Genomic DNA, 26,649 nt, shown 5'->3' on the forward strand with positions numbered 1-26,649 from the left:
AATACTTATTAAAACTCCAAAAAAAACCTCACCCCAAATTTATTTCAAATAGGAAATGCCAAGTAGTTTCAGAGAAATAAAAAAAAAAATCCATATATCAATCTATTACAGTCTATTATAGGCCCCTGGAGACATTCACATGTGCTTTTTGTTGTTTTGTTATCATCACAAAGCAGTTGAGAAACGATAATTCTGGGAGTTCTGAGCTTTATAACAGTTTGACTAAAGGTGCATCACTTGATGTAGAGCAGTTTCTCTGGTGCTTGTAATGCACAGACTTTTTTGACCAAAGTGACAGGGAGAAGCCTGACCAAGAGGAAATTCCTGGAATGTACAGTGTTAAAATTGGCAGGGAAGGAAGATCCAGACTTAGCAAGACTAAGCGTGGCCTAGGAAGGGAGGCCTCTGATAATGTTCTTCAGCAGATGAAAAATATGATCTAATGGCTACCTCTTTCCTTTGTTAGTGCTTCAGTAACAGTGGGAATGAAACCAGACAATGGCGGTCTTCGTAACTTAGGATCCAAAAGAATGATGCCCAGAAGGTGAACATGTTCTGGCAGCTGCCAGTCCCACTTCTGGCCGGCCAGGAGGGGCTGGTCAAGGTTTTCATCCAGTTACTAATCTTCTGAAAGGTATAGGATGCATTCAGTGATGTTCAACTTTCCATGTGACCTTAGGCAACTCAACTTCCCTGAGATTTTGTTTCCTTATTTGAAAGATGAGCAGCATGATATTTACCCCAGACAGTGACTATAAGGATTAAATTAGATAATAGGTGTGAAAGTGCTTTGTGAAGTGTAAAGCCCAGTAGGTAGCCAATTGTAAACCCGGAGCTGAGCGTGCTATTACATTAGCACATTAAGTTCATGTTTCTCTCGTTTGTCCTCTGGCTGTTCTTCCTCGCAGTCTGGGTTAGGATCCGGGTGGTGGATTTCAATGACAAGAACATAGATGAGGCCTCCAGCGATAGCACCAGCAAAAGGGCCCACTACAGGAATCCACCAGAAGTTATTTCCAGCTCTGAAATCAAACAAAGAAATTAGTGATACACCACTTGGCCTTCTTCCTGGTATTACTGCTAGTTATTCACTAACCAGCTAGTCATTTCTTATGCTCATGACTCCCTTTTAAATCAGCAAGAGCTAAGTATAAGGGCACTCACTGTAGCTTGGCAACCATCATCCTAGATTTTGCAGTATACCTGATTTCAGATGATCTATTCCATTGTCCTCTTAGTACTTGTGAGAGAAATGTCCCATTTACTTTCCTTTCAGAAAATATAGTCCCCGAACCCATGGCTACAATTGAGGGCATTTAGGGAAAGTTCAGGTTGATTATTCAGGAGTTGCCTTCCCCTCATCCTGAAGTAATGAGTCCTGGGGATTACGAATGGTTGGGAGATGTGGAGAGATTCCTGGACATGATTGGTATATGAGGGCAATTACAAAATAAACAATCAGGAAACATTTGCCAATAAGTGAATTAAAAAAAATCAAAGGTAGAGATATGAATTACCTACTAAATATAATTGAATTCAGTACTTATATTTTGAGGTCAAAGCTTACTTAAACTTACTCTCTGATAAGGACTTTCTGCCATGTTTCCCTCTCCCCTCCAGAAATCCTCAATGTCAGCACATTGTATTGGAGGTATAGTTCTGAGAGAAAGCAGGTGCCTTTGCAAATTGTCACCATCTCTTTTGGAGATAGAAAATCCACTTAAATAATTCCGTAGAAAGGACCATGAGTGGTCAGAAGCAAGTAAAACTATACAATATGTTGTTTAAGGATATGTACATTTGAGATAAAACTTTTTAAAAGCAGGATAATTATGAACAAAAAATTCAGAGTAATGCAGAGGAGGCAGAGGAAACAAGAGGAACACAACTACGCATGGGAATTTCACAGTGTTCTATTTGGGGGAAGGATTCATGGCTGCTATTTTTATTTTTATTCCTAACAACTATACATATTTCCATGGGACCTTTGTTTGTATCAGTTTTTTATTAGAAAGGATGATAAAGGAAATAAGCACAAAACAGGGGGCCTGTCCTAGAATTCATGAGATTCAGTTCTAATCTCAGGAGTGTCCAGAAGGTCTTTGGGCAAAGTCTCCTCATCTCTGAGCTTCATTCTTCCATCTGAACAGTGGTCCCTTCCACCTGTATCATCCAAGCAGTCTCTTAGATCCTGAATCGTAGATCATCAATGCAGGCTCACAGTAAGATAAGAAGTCTTAGACCATAAACACAGGCTCTGGGGAAAGAGCACCGTGATTAAGCACAGTGGCCAGCAGATGTCACTCTTACTGCACTGGAAAGAGGTCACTGCATTCAGCTGTTCTCACAGCGCCCTTTCCCAAGCCTCCAAATCCAGGTGGAATTTTCTATGAGAGGCACCTGGGCTTTAAAGAACTAGGAGCCTTCTCTTCAGGTAAGCACATGAAGCAAGTTTAAGCCACCTTATTTGGCCCATCACTTCCTTTCTTCCATCACTGGTTTGTGGCACATCTCTTACTGTCATTTAACAGATTAGGGTCGAAGATATCTGCCAGCACACATGTCCTCCTTTCACTGGCTGGACCCTCTTGAGCTGGATGTGTTGCACCAGGGTCACAAGGCTTAAATGGAGGAGTTCTGATACGGTTCCCTGCCTGGCCTCACAGGTAAACAAGGTCATTTGCACACTATGATTTGGGGGATGCCAGAAATATGTCTGTGTTAATTGCTTACAGTCCCATCATGAGGGGTTCATTCCTTTGGTTAAACTATTGTAAAAATTAACAATACCCCAGAGATCCTTCATCCACTAAGTTATCAACACTTTAAAGTGAATTAGTGAAGACCACTTGCTTACATCCTAATACTTAAGGGAAAAGCAAGAGTCAGCCAGGGTCTGTCTTGCCCTTGTCAGACCTACTGGAGCCCCACTCCCGCTCTCATCCTCACTCCGTGCCGTACAGGGGCAAGTGAGGATCCAAGGCAGTCTCGGTTTTATCTGAGACCTTGGGTGTGGATCCAAACTAGAAAGTTCCCTGAAATGCTTAGCTTGGATGTAGAACCCTGAAAGGATGGGACACTTTAGGGACTCTTTGGAGTCCTGTTATCCCTCAACGGTTTCCTTGGGAACTTTTTGGTTGAGGATTATCAGTCAGTCTAGCTATTTCCTAACTGGTTTCTGCCCCCTCTACTCATTTTTAATCTGTTCTATATAATAATGTCGGATCCATTTTGCTAAATTGAAGTTCTAAACATGTCAAACTTCTGCCCTAAATCCTTTGTTGCTCCCTATAACCTACAGAAGAGGGAGCAGCAAAAACCCCGAAGTCTCATTCTGGGAATCTAGGTCCTCTAATGGTCTGAGGCAATTGCCCTTCCAAGCTTCTTCACTCACCCTTCCAACTAAACTAGATCATGTGTTATTTTAACATTCTGTCTTGGGATACAGAATCCTCTCTGCCTGAAATATCCTCTCTGTTCCCTGTTTAAGCATGTCCAAATACTACAAAATGCCCCTACGTCCACCCCCATAATTCTCAAATTTGGAGCTACAAACCTTCTCTCAACTCTTGGAGTTAATTAGTCAAATCTCTTCAATGGCACTTGACAGCTCCAACCTGTGTAAGAGCCTGTGCTCACTACTCTGAAATAGAATGTAAATAAAGCAGTGAAGGGCAACAACTGTGAGGGGCATCTTTAGCACAGGGCCTTGAATAAGAAATCAGGTAGCTGCATGGGTGAATGAATGCATGAATGAGGGGAAAAACCCTGATGCTAGCAAGGGACATGGTGCTCAGAGTTTGGCATTAGGTGATTTCAGCATTCTCCCACAGACATGGTCTCCTGCCATATACTCAACAAAGCAAAGCAAAGAGGCAAGATCTCTACCTCTTTAGAACCACCATCCTCTTAGAACTTTGGGTGAATCACCAAGCAGGGCTCAAATAGAGGTCACATCACTGTGGGGCACCTTTGTTCTCTGGGTCTGTGTGAAGCTCACAGAGGTGTCTTGATGGTAGGGGCAGTGGTCTCCTGGAGTGAACCTCAGGAAATTGGGATTAAAGGAAACTCATGGGCCAATTCTGGGCTTTGGAAATAAGGAGATGTTTAACGTATGCTTTTGACAGTACATTGGAAGAATACAAATGATCCTTCCTAGTTGGCATTTTGTTCAACCTTTTCACGTTCTAGTATGATCATTCTGGAAGAGAGCTCCTCAACTGTGGCACTCTTAACATTTTTGGCTGAATAATTCTTAGTTGTGGCGATCTGTCCTGGATACTGTAAGATGCTTAGCAGTATCCCTCTACTGGCCTCTACCCACTAGATGCTGGTGACAACATCTGCCCCCACCCTCCCCAGTTGTGACAACCCAAAGTGTCTCCAGGCATTGCCAAATGTCCCCGAGGGCAATATCACCTCTGGCTGAGAACCACTGCTCTATAAATTCACTGCATTGTTCGTTTCTTAAAGATAGGGAATGTTTCTTGATTCTTTTTTATCCCTCATCTCCTAGGACATATGTGTCACATAGCATTTATCCATATTTTTATTCAATAGCTTTTATTGAGGCTTTCTATGCACCAGGCCACATCCTAGTCACAGCGGACACAGCAGTGAAAACATGGTCAAGGTCTCTGTCCTCATGATGCTTATGCTATAGCAGCTCTAATGCTGTCTGTGGTGGTGATCAGAATGGTGTCAGTGATTGCAGTAGCTTGTGTTTCATGATGGTGAAGGCAACCCAAACTCTTAAATGAATTCATCACTTGTGTACAGCTATATACAGGTCAGCATTAGGGACACTCAAGTGTTTTGTTCCCACAGCAGACATTAAACTAAAATTTGCTCACACATGTTTTCCATGCTTCTCTTTCTCCATGTTAGACCCCTGTTTCCTGGGGAACAAAGGTGGGTGCCTTTCCCAGAGTGAGATGTGATGAGTGGTTGGGGCCTGGCCACCATGACTTTAGCGGGGGACGGTGGGAAGGAATTAACGGGCAAAGTTTGTCCTGGGAGCTTGGTACCAGCAGTTGGCATGTTTCATCAGCACATTCTGAGGTGTAAGGCACGGGGTCTTGCCACTTCCTGTGCACAGGCTCTCTTTGATGCCTGTTCCACTAGGAATTTCTTATGCTTCAAGAATTCAAGGACCAGTGATTAGGACTCCGCGCTTTCACTGCCGAGGGCAAGGGTTCGATCTCTGATTGGGGAACTAAGACCCCGAAAGCCACATGGCATGGCCAAAAAAAAAGAAGAAAAGAAAAAGCTCAGCATTCACTTCTTCTGTGGTGCCTCCTGCAGCTTCCCCGGGTGGAGGTAGTCACTCCCTCATCTGTGTTCCCTTAGCACTTTGTCTCAGGGGTTACCAGAGCACTTGTTACATTGCTCAAGGCCAGTGTCTTATCTGATTTTGAAATTTCCTTGCCTAGCACAGTGACCACAGCATAGGTGGTGATTAAGGTAGATCTGTTGAATGAATGAATGAAGCGAAGCTAGCATGGTCTCCTAGAAAGAGCCCTATAGTAGTATCAGAAGATAGAAATTCTACCCCTTTGTCACAAAGTGAATACGTAGGCAAGTTCTACATCCAAAATAGTCACTTAAAGCCATATACCAATTGAGAAATTATTATTATTATTATATAGGATAAACCTATCTCTTTGAATCTATCTAGAGCCTCTCTTTCTCTGTCTCTTTGTCTCTCTCTGTCTCTTATTATGTCTCTGTGTCTGTCTATCTTTTTGTCTCCCTCCCCCTTCTCTCTGTCTCTCTCTTTCCTACACACACACACACACACACACACACACACACACCGTATCATAAATCACCAGTGATACGTTCCACACTTATGATGAGGATGCACTTAACCTCACCCTCCCATCTGCACTCTCTTGGATCTCCAGGTCAAAGCACAGCCCTCCCCATTGAGGCACAGTGTGAATCTTCCTCCCTCCTCCCTGACCATTGTTACTTACGTGAAGACCTCAAACCCCCAACCTGCCAAGGCAGTGAAAAGTCTGGGACTCAGGTCTCGAGCTGGGTTCATGGCACAGCCACTGTTCATTCCCAGAGAGGAAGAAATGACAACAATCAGGAAGCCAATGACAATGGGCTGTAGGCCTTTGGGGACTCCCAAGTTTCTTGAGTCAAAAATGGCAAAGATGACAATGAGGAGGAACATGGTGGCCACTACCTGGGGAGGAAGAAAGTATACAAGGGATTTAGCTTATATTCTTCCCCCTTACCCACCTCAAAATTCACCCACTCTCATTAAAAACAAACCTAGTGGGGCTTCCCTGGTGGCGCAGTGGTTGGGAGTCCGCCTGCCGATGCAGGGGACGCGGGTTCGTGCCCCGGTCCGGGAGGATCCCGCGTGCCGCGGAGCGGCTGGGCCCGTGAGCCATGGCCGCTGGGCCTGCGCGTCCGGAGCCTGTGCTCCACAACGGGAGAGGCCACAGCAGTGAGAGGATCGCGTACCGAAAACAAAAAAGAAAAAAAAGTCCCATTACTCTGTGGCTCCTCTTTCTTATTATAATGTCTAATAAAAAAAAAAAAAAAAAAAAAAAAAAAAACAAACCTAGCAATAAGTAACATACGCTGGGTGAGCACTCTGTGCCACACCCTTATCGCAGCAATCCTAGACATGGGTGCTGATATTATTCTCCTTTACAGATGAGTTACCTGCCCAAGGTGACACAGTCAGTGACAGTCAGGTGTGGATCCAGAGAGTTCAGCTCTAGAGACTGTTATTTTTACTACACTATTCTGCTGAGCTACTACCAGCTAAATGGAGAGCAAGCTACAGGCTGGAAAAATGAACAAAGGGGCTCATTCAAATTGGTGAGAAAAACAATGTGAGACATCAATAGATGAATGGGCAAAGGAAATGAAAAGAAAATCCATAAAAGAAAAATAGATTTAAGAAACAAATAAGAGGGAAAAACTGATTCACAATGAAAAAAAGTGCAAACAATACAAAGTGTTAGGGAACTGATACCACTTCTCTCAGGCTTTCCTAATTAAACTAAGCACATACTACACTTTTGAAAGGCAATTCATCAGTAATTTAGCAACATGCATTAAAAAAATCCATAAGATTATGTACTGAATTTGACCCAGTTGGATATTTTGAGAACCACATCATGGAAACAATCTAAAATATGGAAACATCATAAAGCAAATATGCAAATAAATAGTTAAACATCATTTATAGTATTGAAAAACTGGAGTCCACATGAATAGGGAAAGGGCTAACTATATAATGAAGTGCCCATTCTATAGCCTATTATACAGCCATTAAAAACAGATATAAGGCCTTCCCTGGTGGCGCAGTGGTTGAGAGTCTGCCTGCCGATGCAGGGGACACGGGTTCGTGCCCCGGTCTGGGAAGATCCCACTTGCCGCGGAGTGGCTGGGCCCGTGAGCCATGGCCGCTGAGCCTGTGTGTCCGGAGCCTGTGCTCCGCAGCGGGAGAGGCCACAGCAGTGAGAGGCCCGCGTACCGCAAAAAAACCCAAAAAACAAAACAAAAAAACAAATATAAGAGCTATCTGGTAAAATTTTTAAATGCTTATGATATTAAGAAAAATATGTGCATTATATTTTATACTTGAAAACAACATAAAAACAAGTTGTAAGAGATTATACAAACAATGACAGCAGGTATTCTGAAGTGGTGTGGTATAGTGGGTATTTTCCCCACTCTCTAGTTTCTAAAATTTCCAAACTATTATTTTACTTTAACACCTAAATGATAGCTTCTATTTACCAGACACTTATTATGTGCCAGGTACTTCATATGCTTTTTCTCATTAGAACTTCACACCAATCAGTGAGATAAATCCTATTTATTCACAGTTTACAGATGAGGAAATGTAAATAGAAGGAGGTTAAGAAACTTGCCCAAGGGCACACAGCTCATAAGCAGAAGAATCAGGATGAGAACAAGACAAGTGATTTTAGACCAGAATAGTTGTGCTATTGGCTACACGACAGATGCTTGGATGCAGCTTGTTTAAATGTTATTAAGGCAGAGAGACTTATAGCTGCCTAGAGAGTCTGGATAAACCTGTGCACGGGGGGAGACACAGAAGACCTGTGATACTCTAAGCTCAACTACTACACTTCACAGTCCTTGAACTGAGATCACAATGTCTTTTCTTGAGGCCTCTACGTTTAGATCATGTGTACAAAAGAGACAGTTAGGTGGAACAAACCCCATTTGCCCCTACAGGGGTTGAAATGTCCAGTCATGCACTTTTCTCTGAAACTTGACTGTTGTGGAACAAGTGTATGTATTAAAGAGGAGGCAGGAAACCCTTAGTGGTATCAACTTTGGCAAGGGCAGAAATTTGTCAACAAAGCTTGGGTTATGCATAGGGACCTCTGACTTTGGAAACATAGCCTTTCTTTTCTGATAGGCCTATAATGTTCCTATGCATCCCCCTTATTAGATTATGTCTTTTCATGAAAGTTAGGTCTTTGTTGAATGTACACTTACTTGATCTGCAAGTGCATTCACCAGAGACAGATACGGAGCTGGGTATGTTGCGAAAATGTGTGCTGTTGCGTTTTCTCCCACGACGAGCAGTTTTCCACCAGCAAAAGACAGAAATGCATCTATGGAAGACAGAGCTCTGGCATGTTAGTGTGCTCTGGGCAGGGAGGGACGTAGGCCTATGCCAGGTCTTGTGCTGAACAAGTACAGGCGAACCCTCAGGTTCAGCTAGGAAGATCCATATCATTTGCCTCTTTTCACTTCACAGTATGGTAGCTTTAGAGATACCCAGAGAACTCCCAGGATAGCGGGTCAGAGAGGGAAAGCCCCGGCTGCCCTTGATGGTTCACTCCACGTTTGAGCCAAATCCTTATCCAGTGGGTCTTGGGTACCATTTTTCTTTGAGGGGAATTCTTGGAATTTTCAAGATTGACTAAAAGGGAAAGTGAAGCTTGGACTTGATCTATGCAGAGCTCATGATTCCCAGAGGGTTCTCAGTAACCCCTAATAGCAGTCCAGAATTTGAGGGCATCAAGGTACAGTGAAGATGCCCTTAGAACAAGGAACACAGCAGTCCCTGACACAGCCAGCACCACCCCCAGGCCTCTCTGGCCACAGCAGCTGGTTCTCTATGTTTCTGGTCTGGTCTTGAGTAATTCTTTAGTCTTCTTACACTCTAATTCTTAGGATACTCTGGGAAGAGGTCCCTTTCCACAACGTACCTCTCAGGCTTGGCTCATAAATTCTAGTTCCTAAGGGCTTCAGTTTGAGAGTCATAAAGTATTAAGACTTACCTTGGGTTAGATAGAAGGAACTACTTTAACACTCGATTTTATGGAACCCCAAGATTTTTTAGTTTGAAGGGCCTAAGAAGTCACCTACTAGTTCAATTCCTTTATTTTCCAGAGGAGGAAACTGAGACCGATAAGATCAGATGACTTAGTGAAGTCACACAGCTAAGTACTTAGTTCACATGGAACTAAAGTCTGGGTCTTTGATCGTCAGTACCGTGGTTCCCCCAGAACTGTTGCAGAATGGAAGCCCTGGCTATTGGATGGAAGGGAGAAGAGGTTCCCCACCCAGCCCATTTCTCTGCTATGCTTCTTCCTTCAAAGACTTTGTTCCAGATTCCTTCTTTAAGTACTTACTCATCATTCTCCTTGCCACAAGTCAATGGCTCCCTTCCCAGCCAAATCAGAGAAAGCCATGGAGAAGCCAGTGGCCTGTTGCTTACTTTGACATTGTTCACAGTGTAGTGCTGGTTGGGTCTAAAAATATACTTCCTTTAAGTTCTGCCCTCCATTTAAGTTGTGACCATTTTCATTAAGAGGCTTCCTGGACGTGCCCTGATGATAATGTTGGCCCCATTATTTAGTACTTAGGACTCTTAGAACTGCTTGTCAAGTGGAGAACGTTTCCTGTTCTTACCTCATCTCACCTCTTCCTACCAAGTAATTCTGACTTTCAGCTTATAGCCAGTTCTCCCTAATCTCTGGACTCAGGGGTCCTACTCACCATAATAAATACCAAAGAGGGTTGCAGCCCCTACAAAGGCTCCCAAGAGCTGGGCCCCCACATAAAAGGGGAATTTGAACCACTTCATCCGTCCAAAAAGACACATTGCAAAAGTCACAGCTGGGTTGATGTGGCCACCTGCAAGGAAGATAAGGTGATTAGGAAAGTCAGAGGGCAGGCCAGGGAGAATTATTGTGAAGGAAACCTTATCTAGGGACTGCAGGCAGAATTCAGTCTTCTAGGTGAGGAACTGTATGTGAGGAGGAGACAGCGGGGTGTGTGTGTGTGTGTGTGTGTGTGTGTGTTTGAGTGGAGAGGAAGAGAGGACTAATAATCCTCATGGCATCATTAGACACTGTTTAGGAAGTTTAGCTTTCTCAAAAGAAAGTCAAATATATAAAGAAACTTGTACTCAAGTGGCTCATTTTCTCTCTCTCTCTCTCTCTCTCTATCATCTCTCTCTCTCTCTCTCTCTCTCTCTCTCTGTCTCTCTCTCTCTCTCTCTCTCTATCTATCTATATCATCTATCTACTGGGTTTTGCCTAATATAAAGCAATAACCCCAAAGAGATTGATATAAACCGTTAACTTCAGTATATTTGTAAGTCAATATACTTATACTTGTAAGATTTAAATCTATATCTAGTCATTTCTAAGTCCATGTCCAGAGGATATAGAAACAATCTTAGGACTGAAAAGAGATATCTCTTTAAGGGGAAATGGCCCTTCCTTTGTGGGCTGTGCCTCTCACTGAGGTAAGGGGCTCAGTTTATTTTGAGGTAGTCACAGTGTCTGAGTGGATTTTCTGTAGTTTCTCTGCATAAACGATGTATATCTCACACACACAAATGGAGCAACACTTCCTCCTCCACTCCAGCCTAAACTCTGACTAGAGAAATCAGCCTCTTTGATTCTAACCCAGTTGCAAGGTTAGGTAGAGGGCTTGCTCTGGGGTAGGTTACTGATATCCCTAGCTGGCTTTGCTAGTAACAACAGTAACAACAATGCATATTGAACACTTGCCAGATGCTGTCATAGGGGTACTACGTGCACTTGATCCTCCTAAGAACCCAGTGAGGTGGGTACTAGTCCAGTTAACTGCTGAGGAAACTGAGGCACAGACGTAAAGTAACATTTTAAGGTCACATGGCTAATAAGTGGTAGGTCTAGGATTCAAATTCAGGTTTATTTGAACTCTTGGGCCTGTGTTCTTTTCTAGACCTTCTTCACCAAGTTTATAAAGGTTTCTCCGCCTTAGAAGGCAGGGAAAAATTTTTCAAAGATCATCTTTGAGCATATGGGCTTGATTCCTAGGGATGAAGGACACTCATATGAAGAGTGCCAATGACATTTAGTGTGGAGGGGGGAATCAGAGTAACTGTCAATGTGACCACACTGAAATGTGGACCTCTGGGTTGTGGAAATAGTTGTAAACAAAGGAATGATGATGATGATGATGATGATGATGATGACGACACTTTGCCATTTGACCCCCCACAGAACCTATTGGTGAGCTTGTTTTGGGAAGCCTTCCCTCCTCTCCCCAGTCCGTGAAGAAAGCTATGCTTTTCCTGAGTCTCTAAGCCAAAGTGGGCTTGCAGTGGGGAGGGGTTCTGACTGCTGACTACACCGTGAGGGTCCTTTCTTCACCTGCCTCTGCCACTCTGGGGCTAATATGAACAAGAAAATGCCAATATATCAAAGCACAGGTGACTTCCTGAAGCCTTACACACATATCACCTGTTTTGTTTTACTTTTAAATCTAAGAGAGTCATAATTCTGGAGACTGGCAGGAGTACAGCTTCCTAGGGAAGCTGGAAACAGGGGTTAGAAGAGGGGAGCACTCAGGGCAGTGGAAAGTTCCTGGAGCCAGCCCTGTTCCTCTTCTCCCAGAGCTGGTTGGAGGGTAGCCGCCACCCAGCCAGCCTGGAGGAACCCATTGTGAAAGGACAAGGGGATGTAAGAAATCACCTCCAATCAAAAATGTCTCCCCTCAGATGAGTCCACCAATGGGACAGTTACTGTTTAGCAAGCTCCTGTTCCAAAATAAGACTCGCTGTAGGTAGGTTTATGCTTTTAGCCCCTCAGAAGCACTCTGAGGCAGGAACTATTGTTCACCTTGACCTTGACATGCTGCAAGGCACTTAGTAGGTTTTCAAGATATGAAAGTTGATATATGTGGAATCTAAAATATGGCACAAATGAACCTATCTACAAAGCAGAAACAGACACATAGACATAGAGAACAGACTGGTGGTTGCCAAGGGGGAAGTGGGGAGGGACAGGGATGGACTGGGAGTTTGGGGCTGGTAGATGCCAACTATTACATTCAGAATGGATGAACAGCAAGTCCTACTGTATAGCATGGGGAACTATATCCAATCTCCTGAGATAAACCATAATGGAAAAGAATATAAAAAAAGAATGTCTCTATGTGTATAACTGCGTCACTCTGCTGTGCAGCAGAGATTGCCACAACATCGTAAATCAACTCTACTTCAATTTAAAAAATTGAAGGAAAAAAAAGATATGAAAGTTGAAGAAATAGTTAGAGGTCTTTATTCAGGTAGCTCAGACTACAAAGATCTACAGAGGGAAAGTTGTTTGGGAGTCAGAGAGGGTGTGCCCGGGAGGGTGCTTTGCAAAGCAACGAGGAGAGTTTCTCCTTGCAGAGATGCGTGATCACTTGGCTTACCCGAAGGACAAAGCAGAGCAGTGTAGTGGAAAGAACATGAGTGCTAGAGTCACAGAAGGCCACACTCACATCTTGGCCCTGCCAAGGTGGTTGTGATGATCAGATTATTCACATAAAGAGCCCAGGGGGATAGCTGGATTCCCCGAGGCCTGAGATGAAAGTCTTACGTGAGCAAGGTGAGCTCTTTCAAGGTTCTGTCCTAGACGAGTCTCCTGCCCACCGCCCACAGACAACTCTGTGATAGAGATCATCTTAACATTTTATTTGTCATTAAGCAAAGCTATTTTGATTTTTCAGTGAATTTTTATTGCTTATAAAAACTGCATCAAAAACAACCGCCATAGTCTAGGTACAAGCTGGCAGTGTAAACACTTTGTGGGGGATGGTGCATAATTAGGGCATTATGAGTTCTGATTGGCCAGATTGGATTGGCAGACTACTGGCAAGTTCACAAGGGAGCAGGGTGTGGTAACTGCCATGCAGTAAAGTAATGCTTTATGTTCCACAACCAGATGTCAGCTGACCTTACCAGTCTGGACCACAAAGTGGGATCCCATTTATGTTTATGCCTAATACACATTGGTTATTTTTGGAATTCCCAAAGAGGGCCTCACATATGCCCACAAACCAGCATGTTAGCTGCAGCCACTGTGAGAAAGTCACCTCCCCTACGTAGTCTTCCTCTCCTATTCCTGGGCTGCTGAAGCCAATACTGAGTCTGCACTGATGTCATCAGTGGGCCAGTGTGTTGTCTGTGCATGTTCCCCCCCAGTTCTCAGGGAGCTTGAATATCATTTCCAAACAGAGATGGGGAGATAAGCTCCTTTTCCAACTCAGTGCTACCTTATATCAGCCAGGCTCAGAAACTGCTCTCCTTGCATTTTTTTTTTTTTTTTTTTTTTTCCTTGCGTTATGCGGGCCTCTCACTGTTGTGGCCTCTCCCATTTGCGGAGCACAGGCTCCGGACGCGCAGGCTCAGTGGCCATGGCTCACGGGCCCAGCCGCTCCGCGGCATGTGGGATCTTCCCGAAACGGGGCACGAACCCGCGTCTCCTGCATCGGCAGGCGGACTCTCAAGCACTGCGCCACCAGGGAAGCCCTCTCCTTGCATTTTGAGATCTCAGTCTCTCATAAACAATGTGGACAGCTCCCAAGCCTCACCCAGAAGCAGCCTCTAGTGAAAACAGTCCCACAGTTCTGGCCCTTACTCTGAGCGCAGGGGCTTAATCCCAGTCTAAAGGCCGGATGGGAAGACTCCACACCATCCTTTACTCCCTCTTCCCCTTCCTGCTGGTCCCTGTCCTTTCTCCTCCTATCGTGACTCCAAATATATCAGTGGATGCAAACAGACAGTGACAGCGCTGGTGGTAAAGGGTGTTAGCTACATTGGTAGGGTCTGGGACCAATTTATCCTAAGTAAATATTTGATGAAGTTTAATTCAGGGTGTTATGCAGGTGAAATACTGCAAAACCACATCTCCACCTTAAAAAAATCGCTGAAAATATGCCTACATTTATATTGCATGGTTTGTGGAAACAACACCTGTGTGAATGTAGTTGGGAGCGTGCAGGGAGGCAGTGGAACATCCTGCATGCTTATTTGAAGCCAGGAGTGTGTTGTGTGTCTGGTGTCAAGGCCTGCAACTGTAATTAAGCCTTGGCACATTCAGGGTGTTCCCCTGGTTATTCTTGTGTCTTAGGTAGGTAGTCCAGTGCTGGGATCACAGCAAAGGCTCGGCAAGAGTTTGAACAGAAACACTGCTCATGCCAAACAAACCACACGTATGGGAATCTGTAACCTGGTCTGCCCCAAGATCTGAGTCCGCCTGTGATATAGAAAGGCTGACAGCTAGCAAATGACTGTTCCAAGTGCCCAGCCCATGGATGCTCTGTGGGGGTCTGGGCAATCATTCTTTAGCGCTCCAGTGGCAGCACTTGTCACCAGTCCAGCCAGCTCAACTGCAGGATCCTCCCGCTGGACCGTACTGCCCATAGGCCCTGCCTGTACTGGCCTTCCCATAGCAGACCACTGGAAATGTTGTATAATAATGGGGACCTGTGCTTTGCTGTCGTATAGACCTGTGTCAAATCTTTGATCTGTCTCTTTGCCAGCTGTGGGACTTCTGGCAATTTACTCAATCCCTTGGAGCTCCAGTTTTCTCTGTAGAATGGACAATAGTACCGGCCTCAGAGTGCTGCTATAGAAGTGAGAGGAGATAAAGTATGTACAGCACCCAGTATAGTGCCCAGCATGCAGGGGGTCCCTTCTTCCGTTATCACCAACAGTCTTGCCTTAGTTCTCTGAGCCCCCAGACAAGGCTGCTGAGGATTCTGCAAGCCTTTGGGAAGTGGATCGTTTCCACAGTACCTTCCTAAGGTCCCAGGCTATATTAGATATCATTTCATTTTGCTCCTCAGAACCTTGAGAATGGCTTCTAATTAGCCTACCACTCAGAACAGAAGTGGACCAAGACCTTCTGACTAGCCTTGCAGCTCCATGAACACACTAGCTATTTTGCAAATGACCTAGGCTCTCTCTGATTGCTGTGGATAAAGGTCCAGCGAATTGCCTCTGTTGGAGTGATATTCACTGGGCTATTCACAGCATATCTGGGAAGTGGTTTCCAAGCGTGGGGTAGAGCTAGTAAAAGATTCTATTGATAAACTATTCAGTAGCCAGATTTATGAATCAGTCAGTTCTGAGTTCCAACCCTCATCTCTGTCTTTTGCTAAATGTTGCCTTTGTGCCAGTCACTTACCATTTGCTGGCCATTTAAATTTTGTCATCTATAAAAATAGAATCAAATACATATTCTTGCAGGACTGTTGAGATCTAAAAAAATTAAGGTCTGTAGAGTACCCAGAACTGTGCTAGTACATTGGAATGGTTGAGTTAATAGTAGCTGTTATTATTATTATTTCTATTACTTACCAGAGACACCTCCAGCAACATAAATGGCCATTACTATTGCCAATGAAAATCCAATATTGATAGTGATGATTCCTCCATGACGTTCTCGACTGAGGACAGCTTGGGCAACACAGCCACATCCAAGGACCTGGAATGAAAGGGAACTCAACAAGTAAGTGAAGATGGCCACTATCAAAGACAATGGAAAGTCAGAGTAACAAGAAGCATTTTTCAAGCACACTCATGGCTTGGACTGCCATAGGCCTCGTGCAAATCAAATTATAATCTTCCAGCTGTGCACAAGTAGCAAAATGATGGTCCCAAGGCTGCATCTGGCTTATGGATGAGTTTTGTTAAGACTGCAAAGTGTTAAAATTTTGTATGAATTTATAAACCAAGTAATTTGTTAATCATTTCATAATATATATAAATATCAATATCATTATGTTGTAAAACTGAGACTAATATAATGGTGTATGTCAATTATACCTCAAAAGGAAGGAGGGAAGCAAGGAAGGAAGGAAGGAAGGGCAGGAAGAAGGAAGAGGGGAAGAAAGGAACCTTTGGTGAGGGAGGGTTATCGGGAAAGATGAAACAGTCACATACAAGTTTGGTAGGAAAACAACAGGACAACGAATGACCATCAGCCTTTGTCACTCTGTGGTTTAAAGAGCCAGTGTGGTCCTGGAGGAATAAGTTCTGGGCTGCAGGATCATTAGATCATTGCTCTTAGATGTCAAGTAGTCACAACTTTTTGTAGAATACAGGTTCTGTTTTGGGTTTTATGACTAAAGAAGAGCAACCAACTGGAGGGAGGGCTCAGCATCAAGTAATGGATATTATTTAAGGGCATATGAAGAAAGGTTTCAGAAACAAACGTATTTAAGCAACAAGAGATTAAGAATGTGAAGACTTCTCATCAGGAACATAATAACCAGCTCTTGTGTCCCTTCACAAAAGAATGAGAAAGGAAGTCTGAACCTGAAATATGAGAAGTTGCACATAAACCATTTCCTGATAGTGATGAATTAATTCTAAATAGCTCCCTTGGGACCCATTTGTGGAGTCCTTCAGAGAAATACAATTTACAAACAATGGATATTTAATACATATAGAATGATTTTGGTTTACTCCTCCCTGAAGGCAGAGAAATTACCTAGATGATCTTTTAACATCCACTCCAGGCCCTGATTCTAAGATATATTGATTTAGCTCTACCTGATAGACAGTAGGGAGAAGTAGGACTTGACATCTCAAGGGGAGAACAGGGGCTGCATATCACATGCACAGGGCTGTCTTTGACATTAATCACAGACTCCAGACCCTGTACTGAGAGCTAAATAAAGTTGCAGCAGGAACATGTTCCCTTTTCCCTTTCCAAAAAGAAAAAAATCCCCTGGGTTCGTTTCACAGCCTACCAATTTCACCTAGGCTTGACATTATTTTTTTCTAGGATCCCTATCTGTTATAATAACTGTCAGAATACCGTATGCTAACACATATATATGGAATTTAAGGAAAAAAATGTCATGAAGAACCTAGGGGTAAGACAGGAATAAAGACACAGACCTACTAGAGAATGGACTTGAGGATATGGGGAGGGGGAAGGGTAAGCTGTGACAAAGGGAGAGAGAGGCATGGACATATATACACTACCAAATATAAGGTAGATAGCTAGTGGGAAGCAGCCGCATAGCACAGGGAGATCAGCTCCCTGCTTTGTGACCACCTAGAGGGGTGGGATAGGGAGGGTGGGAGGGAGGGAGACGCAAGAGGGAAGAGATGGGAACATATGTATATGTATAACTGATTCACTCTGTTATAAAGCAGAAACTAACACACCATTGTAAAACAATTATACTCCAATAAAGATGTAAAATAACCCAAAAAAACCCCAAAAACCACACTGCTTTCTTTTTAATTTATAGCCAATTAAATGCACCTGGCACAACTTCCAAGCTAACTGGCATTTTGGTAGCATCTTCTGAAAAAAGGAAAAAAACATTCCTGACAGCTGAGATGACCTGATTTAGACAACCGGGGGTGAGAAGAGGCACATCCAGACACTGGCCAGTCCTGAGCTATTACTACGTTCCACATAAGCTTCTTCCCTCTTTTATGGTCTGATGTTCACGCACTTGTGATAGTCTACAGGGGGCATCAAAGCTTTAAATGGCCTGAGTGGACCTGGGGAGGCTTCTGTCCTGTCAAACTTCATTGTGATTAATACTCTCCTCTTCTACCCTAGATGTTGAAACTGCTTTTTTGTTCTTTTCTAGAGAGTATAACTGATGCTGTGCACTGCAAGAAAGGAGCAGAAGGAGAAATGAACAAGGTAAGTTACCCTAGTCAGAAATTGTTACTCAGAAGATGTCAGCCCAACTTGACATCACTGCTTCTTAATTTTTAAATACATTCATACAGCCTGAAAATCAATGAGGAAGACAGGTAATTGCCTGCTAGTATCTTTCCTTGCCTGCTTCATCCCGCCTGCATTCACAGCACCAGGGAAGCAGATCTGGGATATTCTAATGTTATCATGGTCTGATTGCTAGGGAATTGGTCACCCACTCTGGTTTCCTTCTTCTGTGTGCCCACTGTAATTTTTTTTCCTTAAAAAAAATGAGAGAACTGTTGTTTATGGTATTACTGATAGAATTTCCAGCATGATTCCGTGCTCTAACCTTTAAGAACTGCCATACTTTTCCCCTTCTTAGACACAGAAAGAGCCAACCTGTCTCAATTTTTCAGGTCTCCCTATCTAGAAATCTTTTTTTGGACCCATCACCCTTTCATATTCTTCTCACTAAACCTAACCTCTTTTCTCTGAAATTCACTTGGACTGTCTGTACTGAACAATTAATAGTTGTTTTCCAGATGGCTGATCTTGATTTCCTTATCTAGAAAACAATCTCTAAGATTCCTTTACATACCAACAGTATGCTAGTCTATCCTGTTTTATTCTGTTTCCTTGGATGTTGTGTTTTCCAAGTCCACCACCCATATGCATGCCATCAACAGACCTCCAAGGTCTGTTCCACCTTCTTGTCAGGATCCAGCACCTACCTTCTCCAGGTAGGTAAAAAAAAAATCACAAAACCATGTAGGGGAGGGAGGGTATTACAAAACCATGGATGTAGTCTTCACTGTGCCCCCAAAAGTCTTCATTCATTTCTCATTCATATTCTCCCAATAGTTTCATCAAGCCTTCTCTTCTGTCATTAGCCCAAGACACCTGAGCCCCTTTCTGCAAATAATATCTCCTTCTACTTGACTCAGTGCCTGTAGGTGGCCTTGAAGATCAATGGCAATTCAGAAGATCACATAAACATTGTGTTCCGGTTATTCAGTGCTACGAAACTAACTACTCCCAAACTTAGTGGTTTAAAATGGTAACATTTATTTTGCTTGTGAATCTATCATTTGGGCAAGGTTTGGTAGAGCATCTTACGTCTGCTCCATTTGGTATCAAATGTGATGGTTCAAAACTTGAAAGACTGGAATTATCTGAAGGCTCACACAGTCACATGCCTAGTGGTTGATGTCACCTGTCAGCTGATGCCTCAACTGGTGGGTTGGCCAACACACCTACAAATGGTCTCTGTGTGGCTTGGCTGAGTTCCAAGGGTGATCACTGTACAGCCTTCAGAGCCTACGTTCTTAAACCCTGAATCATGCTACCTCTCAGACATAGCACTACTTTGGTTCTGAACTCAATAGCACACAAATTACAACATCCTTAATAGGCATTAACTTGGCCCATGTTGGTTACCTTTAGGAATAGGGAGCTCATTACCACATCAGGTAGCTTGTTCTAAATATTTTTGGTGTTCCAGTGGTTGGGGAGTCCTTCCTTATATGAAGTTGGAGTCCTTTTTCCCTGTAACTTCTGTTCATTGGCTCCTGGCTTACTCTTGGGACCTCAGAGGAGAAGCCTCTTTTATACACCAGGCACTCCATTAAGTAGAGGGAGCAAAAAGTCCTCCCTGAGTTCTTTTCTGCTGGATGTTTGTCCCTTCACCTTTGATCCCTAGGGCTCCTCAGATTCCCAGTGAGTCTCACCTGGATGAGCTCTAGGTTGTTAGCACCACTTTTAAGCACAGAGCCCAGGAATGGACACCATCCTCCCTTATTTTTTTTAAGCTTTTAAAAATGTTTATTATTTAAGACCAAAAATCCTGTACAGGCTCCTTATAGAGAATATGAGGAATATATAAAAATATAAAGAAAAAACCCAATCACAATGCCTTTACCTATGAACAGACATTATAAGCATTTTGGCTTATTTCTCCCCAGTAACTTTAAAAATATTTATTTATTTATTAAAGTATAATTGACCTAAAACACGATTCACTATTTTCATACATTACAAAATGATCACCACAAGTCTAGTTACCATCTGTTACCATACAAACTTATTACAGTATTACTATGTTCCCCATGCTGTACTTTTCATCCCTGTGACTCATTTTGTAACTGGAAGTTTGTACCTCTTAATTTCCCTCACCTATTTCACTCATCCCTCCACCACCCTCCCCTTTGGCAACCACCTGTTTGTTCTCTATATCTGTGAGCCTGTTTCTGTTTGTTATATTTATGTATTTTGATTTTAGATTCTATGACTTATTTTACCTAGCATAATACCCTCGAGGTCCATCCATATTGTCACAAATGGCAAGATTTTATTCTTTTTATGGTTGAGTAGTATTCCATTGTATATACATACCACATCTTCTTTATCCATTACTCTATTGATGGACTCTTAGGTTGCTTCCATATCTTGGCTATTGTAAATAATGCTGCAGTGAACATAGGGATACATATAACTTTTCAAATTAGTGTTTTTATTTTCTTCGGATAAATACCCAGGAATGGAATTGCTGGATCATGTGGTAATTTTATTTTTAATTTTGGGGGAAACCTCCATCCTGTTTTCTATAGTGGCTGTACCAATTTACATTCCCACCAACAGTGCATGAAAGTTCCCTTTTCTCCACATCCCTGCCAACACTTGTTATTTGTTGTCTTTTTGATGATAGCCATTCTAACAGGTGTGCGGTGACACCTCATTGTGGTTTTGATTTGCATTTCTTTGATGATTAGTGTTGTTGAGCATCTTTTCATATGCCTGCTGACCATCTGTATGTCTTCTTTGGAAAAATGTCTGTTTAGGTACTATACATATTTGTTTCTTTGATGTTGAGTTATATAAGTTCTTTGCATATTTGGGATATTAACCCCTTATCAGATATATGGTTTGCAAATGTCTTCTGTTTTGTAGGCAGTCCTCCCTTATTTGTGCATCACATTATGACATGGTAATTAATCATGTACCTTCTGCTCCTTGCTTCTATTGCTATCTAGTGGAGCACTGAACCACAGGATGTAATTCAACTGTTCACATATCAATGCCTGGTTTTCCCAATTTGGTAAGATGCTAAAGATTGTGTAATAAACTTCTTTGCCTTTTAACAGCATCTAGTATACTGGACGTAATTAAATAACCAGATCTTACATGTTGTTTCCAGTTATGACACTTGGTGTCTGTGTAAATGAACATGTTACTTCTCAGCCTCAGCTTGCTCATTTATTAAAAAATAATACCTGCCAGACTTGTTTCATAGGATTGTTCAGTAAAGGTTCAAATGGGATAACCTTAATGAAGGCACTATTTAAACAACAAAGGACAATAATAGGTGCAGGATATTATTGCCTTTGGTATAAACTCAAAAGGAAAACCCCAATTCAGGGTGAATAAATTAAAACAAAGGGACTCATGAACTTAACCACTAATGCACTGCCTGGCAATAAAAATGGGGCGAAAACACATCTATGACAGATATTAGAAATAGCTACTATTTCATTCCAAACAGGAGATCAAAATTTTGGGGGAGAGGGGAAGTGAGAAACTGACAAGAACTTCAAGGTGTTCTGCATATTTATGATTACTCTTGAAAGATAGGTCGTTGCATAGATGGCAAAATTTTAGTGCTTTTGGTAGTAAAGCAACACTAGAAAAGAGGAGGGGGTAAATACCGTTGTTATCAGGTTCCTTGCATGGCAGGAGTGGGAGAAAGAATTTCAGTAGAAAAGGAAGAAAGACATTTGAAAGGCAGAACTCCTATAAAAGATTGATTGGTGAGTGAGGTATCCGCAGTCATTCCCAGTCACCCAGGCCATACATTCTGGAATCTTTTGGTATACCTTCCTCTTCTCTCTGTTGGCTACCCATAGTCAAATCATTTCCAAATCTTTGGAGTCTTCTTCTGTGGCCTCTGACCAGTGTCCCCACTTCCAGTGTCTCCCTACTCAGTGACCATGCCAGTTGAAGCACAACATACATATTCTCCCACCCCTGTTGTTCAGGAATTGCCAGCATAACGAATTGCCCCTTAACCTGGTACTCAGGGCCTTGCCTCACAATCCCCAGCTACTTTCTGCCCAGGGTTCTTCAGCATAAGTCTCTGCATCAGCCAGTCACTTTGAGTCCTTTGAGCTCATGACACTCATTTCCACCTCTGCACACCTGCTCATGCTATACCTTCCAGCAGAATATCTTTTCTGCATTTTTCCCAATCAAAACCAATCTATTCTTAACACTGAGCTAAAATGCTACCTTTTCCGTAGGGCTTTCTCTGGCAACTGAAGCCCTCAAAGTTCTCTTCTGCTTATTTTGCCATGTCTTTACAATGTCATTTCATTTTATTTCACCTTGCCTTGTGGCACCCCACCAAGGCTGTAATGTTCACCAGGGCACTCATGCTTCTTTGTATTCCATGCTCAAACAATACTTATGAAAAAAATTAAAATATCTAAACAAGCAGGAAAAAATCCTGCGTAAAATGCCTTTTCAAGAGAAGAAGTTAATTTGAGGGTAAGATGTAAAAAGTGAGAGGTGTAATTTCTAAGACATACCACTTGGGACTGCTGGGAAGTTCCCAACTGAGCCATGAACCCTGTGACAGGCTGATTAATGGACACAATGAAATGCTGGAGATGAGGAGAGAGGATAATGAGTCCACAGATTTTATTTCATTCGGGCCTTCTCAAATCCCCTTTGCATATACTACCTCCTTTAAAGTGAAAGGTTCTGAGCACAGAACAGAGGGCAAAACAGGCACTCAAAATATTTGTTCAGTGAGTATGTAAAAACTGAGCCCTTTCAGAAAAGCAGTTAGAGAAGGTTAGGGATTACTTAGCAAAATGTTGGCAAATGCATGCACCCTGGAGCCAGGGATCACCTGTGAACCTTCTAATTATCGCAACAGGTCTGTGATTCCCTGTGCACATCAATGTTATCCAAAGAAGGAAAAAATTAACATGTCTTGTATCTACCTTTCTGTTTCCGTATTTTCAGAATTAATGGATACTAAAAGAACAGTTTCTGTCCTATAAAGCTCCTGAAAAAATTTTAAAGTCAAAAGGAGCTCCTTGGGAAACATTGTCATAGACTTTGGAATAAAGGCTCTATGAAATGTTAACTATCTTTACTCATCTGTTTAGGGTAATGTGAGTAAAGGAATACAAATACCAGCTACCATCTATTTGGTGTGTGCTTTGTGCCAACTTCCATGCTAAGTGCTTTGCCTGTATTACTTCATCATTATCCCATTAACTTATGATCACCCTGAAGGGGAAATATTATTATCTCCATTTTATGGAGACTAGGAAAGGCCAAGCCATTTTCCCAATGTTACACAGTTAAAATAAAGGAGACAGAACCAGGATTTGATCCCAGGTCTTAGTCAGAGGACTGTGCTCCTAACCATGACGTATTGGACAGAGCAAGAGGTCATCAGAACCAACCAGTGCCCCCGAGAATTCATGGAAGTTTTCAGGAAGGACACTGAGTTTTCCACAGGAAGTGAGATGGGGCACAATTTTTCCTATCTGCGTACGGAGAGTGAAGGCTGTCTGGGAACGTTGAAGGACTTGGAGAGCCCAGGCAGCAACCATCTGTTACCATCCACCCAGTATAAAAGGCCTCCTGCAGACCAGATACAGTCTGAGGAAAAAAGACTGAGGTTGAAGCTCATTTGGAAGCCTCCTTGTAGACCCTGCTCTTTGTGCCAGGACAAGTGGCTTTTCTGCTGACAACACATGTGATCACTCTACCTCAGAAAAGTACCCAACACTTGTACTTTTTCTCTAAAGCTTCCCATGACCTAGAGAAAAATTCTTTTCGGCCCCATTTCCCTTCCTTTCTCAGAGATCAAAGAGACATGTTGGTGATTAAGTGCAACTTTTTAGTTTATGCAAAACTTTTTTTATGGATTTCTGTTTGCTTGATTTCTAGCTCCCTTTGCAGAGACAACTTCCACTAGATGACCAAGTGCTCACTGGGGAAAACTAGACCTGAAGGCAGAGTTAAAGCTTTTCCTCTCTTGTTCTCTTTTGCTCGTTTTCTTTCCTCATAGTGTCTCCCAATCTTGTAGTCATCAGCAGAAATCACACTCCTCCCCTAATGCTGACAAAACCTGCCTACTCTGGGGAGTCAGTGGGCTGAGAGAAGGTGGGGTGGGCCTTTTCTACACTTACAAACCACACCCACGAGCCATGTGGATTTCTTGTGGAGCTGGCCAAAATTTAGGGCACTTATTTAGCATTCATCCTATTCACAACACCACGACTCAAGAAGTCAACCAATTCCACCTCTCCCTCTCCGCCCCAAGTGCCCCGTTAGTACATGTTACTGAAAAAGAGCCAAAGAACTAACCCAGGTGGCCATTCTAAACTGCTCCAGTATCTCCAAAGCACACCTGACTAGTGTTTATTTAATATTGTTCTTTTAAAAATGTATCTAGGAAGCCAATATCCTCCTTTAATCCAGTAATGTCAGTTTGTGTCATGTTTGCTATGTGCCATGTGGGCAGCAACAACGTGACCCAAGACATGAACCGTGTATGACTATTTACCTTATGTTGCTGCAGGTCTTCTTGGAAATAAGTAAGGAATAAATTTTGAATGAAAAGTATTCTTCAGTAGATAATTTGTCATTAAATGATGTAATATTCATAAAACAAGTCAGCATTAAAAAGACATATCTGTGGCAACATTTATATTTTAAATAAACTGAGTTGTATTATGTGTAGGTGGGTGAGTGTATATGTATACACACACCCACCTACCCACATATATATAGAGATATAGATATGTTATAAATAATCTCATTTAGTCCCAATAATAACCTAAGGGGGAGGAAAACTCTGCTGTTTTCATCTAAAGAAAACTTAGGTCAAAGAAATTAAGTAATGTGCCCGAGGACTATAGCTAGTGAGAAGATCGTTTTGAACCTAAAATTAACATTTCCGTCCAAAGTTCATGTTCCTTCACTTACATAAACAGCCCTCAAGTGTACCTGAGCCAAATAAGTCATTTGTCCAGATTTGTACTTCAGAAGCCTCTCTTTCAAAAAATCAAATTGTGGGAAATGAAGATCTCCAAATCTACAAATACCTCTCACTGGGAATTGGCATTCACTTTTCTTCATCCATTCCTCCCTGTTCATGTACATTGAAAAATTCTAAGTGCCATGCACAGTGCCTGGTGTCATAGGGATGCAAAAAAACAGACACAGGGCCTCCAAAGTTCACAGACCAGTAGGAGAGGTAGGAGCTGGGAACTGGTAAGAATCACAAGAACAGTATGAAGTGATTCCCTGTCCTTTTATGTTATAATCCTGTTATTTGTGAATGGTTTAAGTATTTATGCCTAGGAAAAGTGTGCATGGGGATGTGGTTTCATAATTCAGCCTTACTAACCAGGTGATGGAAATTTTGACATTTAAGTCTCCCCAAATTCTTGAATTACTTGATTAATACCCAAAATTATTGAGCCACCTGACAATACTAAGTCCAAGATATATTAATATATCACGAGTGTATAACAGATTGGCCTCATGAGGAACTTGACTACGATAATATAAGATCAAGATTTATCTTCTGATATTGCCAGAAATAAAATTGTTTTCACCCTATTGCCTCAACCAATTTTACTAGGGGGTAGGATGGGAAAAGGAAAGGACCACAATCTTGCACGTAGGACTTAGATTTCTAATAGCCAGGCCCCCTGTAAACAGATGATATTGGACAGTAGCCCTCACAATCTCTCCATTTGCGCTTTTGTGGTGAGAATATTTTGTCTTTGTAGAATGTGGTTAAGGACACCTTCAGGGCAGAGTCACAAACTGGTGGTCCATGGCTAAAGACAGCCTATGAGTAGGATTGACTCAAAGATGTGTTTTGTTTGGCCCACGTGGTGATTTTTTATAATTTTAGAAATTGTTACCAGTATTTAAAAATAGAAAAATTGGGCTTCCCTGGTGGCGCAGTGGTTAAGAATCTGCCTGCCAATGCAGGGGACACAGGTTCGAGCCCTAGTCTGGGAAGATCCCACATGCCGTGGAGCAACTAAGCCCGTGCACCACAACTACTGAGCCTGTGCTCTAGAGCCCACGAGTCACAACTACTGAAGCCCACACACCTAGAGCCCATGCTCCACAACAAGAGAAGCCGCTGCAATGAGAAGCCCGCACACTGCAGCAAAGAGTAGCCCCTGCTCGCCACAACTAGAGAAAGCCCGCGCGCAGCAGCAAAAACCCAACACAGCCAAAAATAATACATAAATTTACGAAAAAAAAATAGAAAAATTACACATAGAACTCTGGATTACTGACCATTCTTGAAAAACTGGAATATCTGATAAAGCTTTACCCCATTCCCGCTTAGCCACAGTGGAGACGGTCTGGGTGGCAGATGCCCCCGCAAGACATGGCATACACTGTCCACTTCCTCCCTAACTCCCCCATGCCCATGTCACCCAAATATCTTACTGACTGGTCTCAATAAGCTTTGGGGCTATTGAGTACCATCTTAAGTCCTAGAAAGAGAAACCCATTGAGATTTTGGGGCCAGTGACTTCCTGGCCCCACAGATACCATGGGGATAACCTACCTGGGCTGAGACGCAGGACAGCCTCCCACTTCCTGGAGGAAGGATTGTTGACTACCTTCAAGTGAAGGAATAACTATG

At 42.7% G+C, this 26,649-nt stretch overlaps 1 protein-coding gene across 1 annotated transcript in view; it reads right to left on the reverse strand.

The window, feature by feature from the left end:
- Window positions 1–822: 822 nt before the first annotated feature.
- AQP9 (aquaporin 9) overlaps window positions 823–26,649 on the reverse strand; it is a 35,064-nt gene continuing 9,237 nt past the window's right edge. The window contains exons 2-6 of the mRNA XM_007458906.1: window positions 15,641–15,767; window positions 10,015–10,152; window positions 8,503–8,621; window positions 5,979–6,196; window positions 823–1,022 (exon numbers count right to left, since the gene is read on the reverse strand). Coding sequence (XP_007458968.1) covers window positions 848–1,022; window positions 5,979–6,196; window positions 8,503–8,621; window positions 10,015–10,152; window positions 15,641–15,767 — 777 coding nt within the window. The 3' untranslated portion in view covers window positions 823–847. The remainder of the gene's footprint in view (window positions 1,023–5,978; window positions 6,197–8,502; window positions 8,622–10,014; window positions 10,153–15,640; window positions 15,768–26,649) is intronic.

Source organism: Lipotes vexillifer, unplaced genomic scaffold (genome assembly GCF_000442215.2).
Source record: "Lipotes vexillifer unplaced genomic scaffold, Lipotes_vexillifer_v1.1 scaffold102, whole genome shotgun sequence".
Taxonomy (NCBI): domain Eukaryota; kingdom Metazoa; phylum Chordata; class Mammalia; order Artiodactyla; family Lipotidae; genus Lipotes; species Lipotes vexillifer.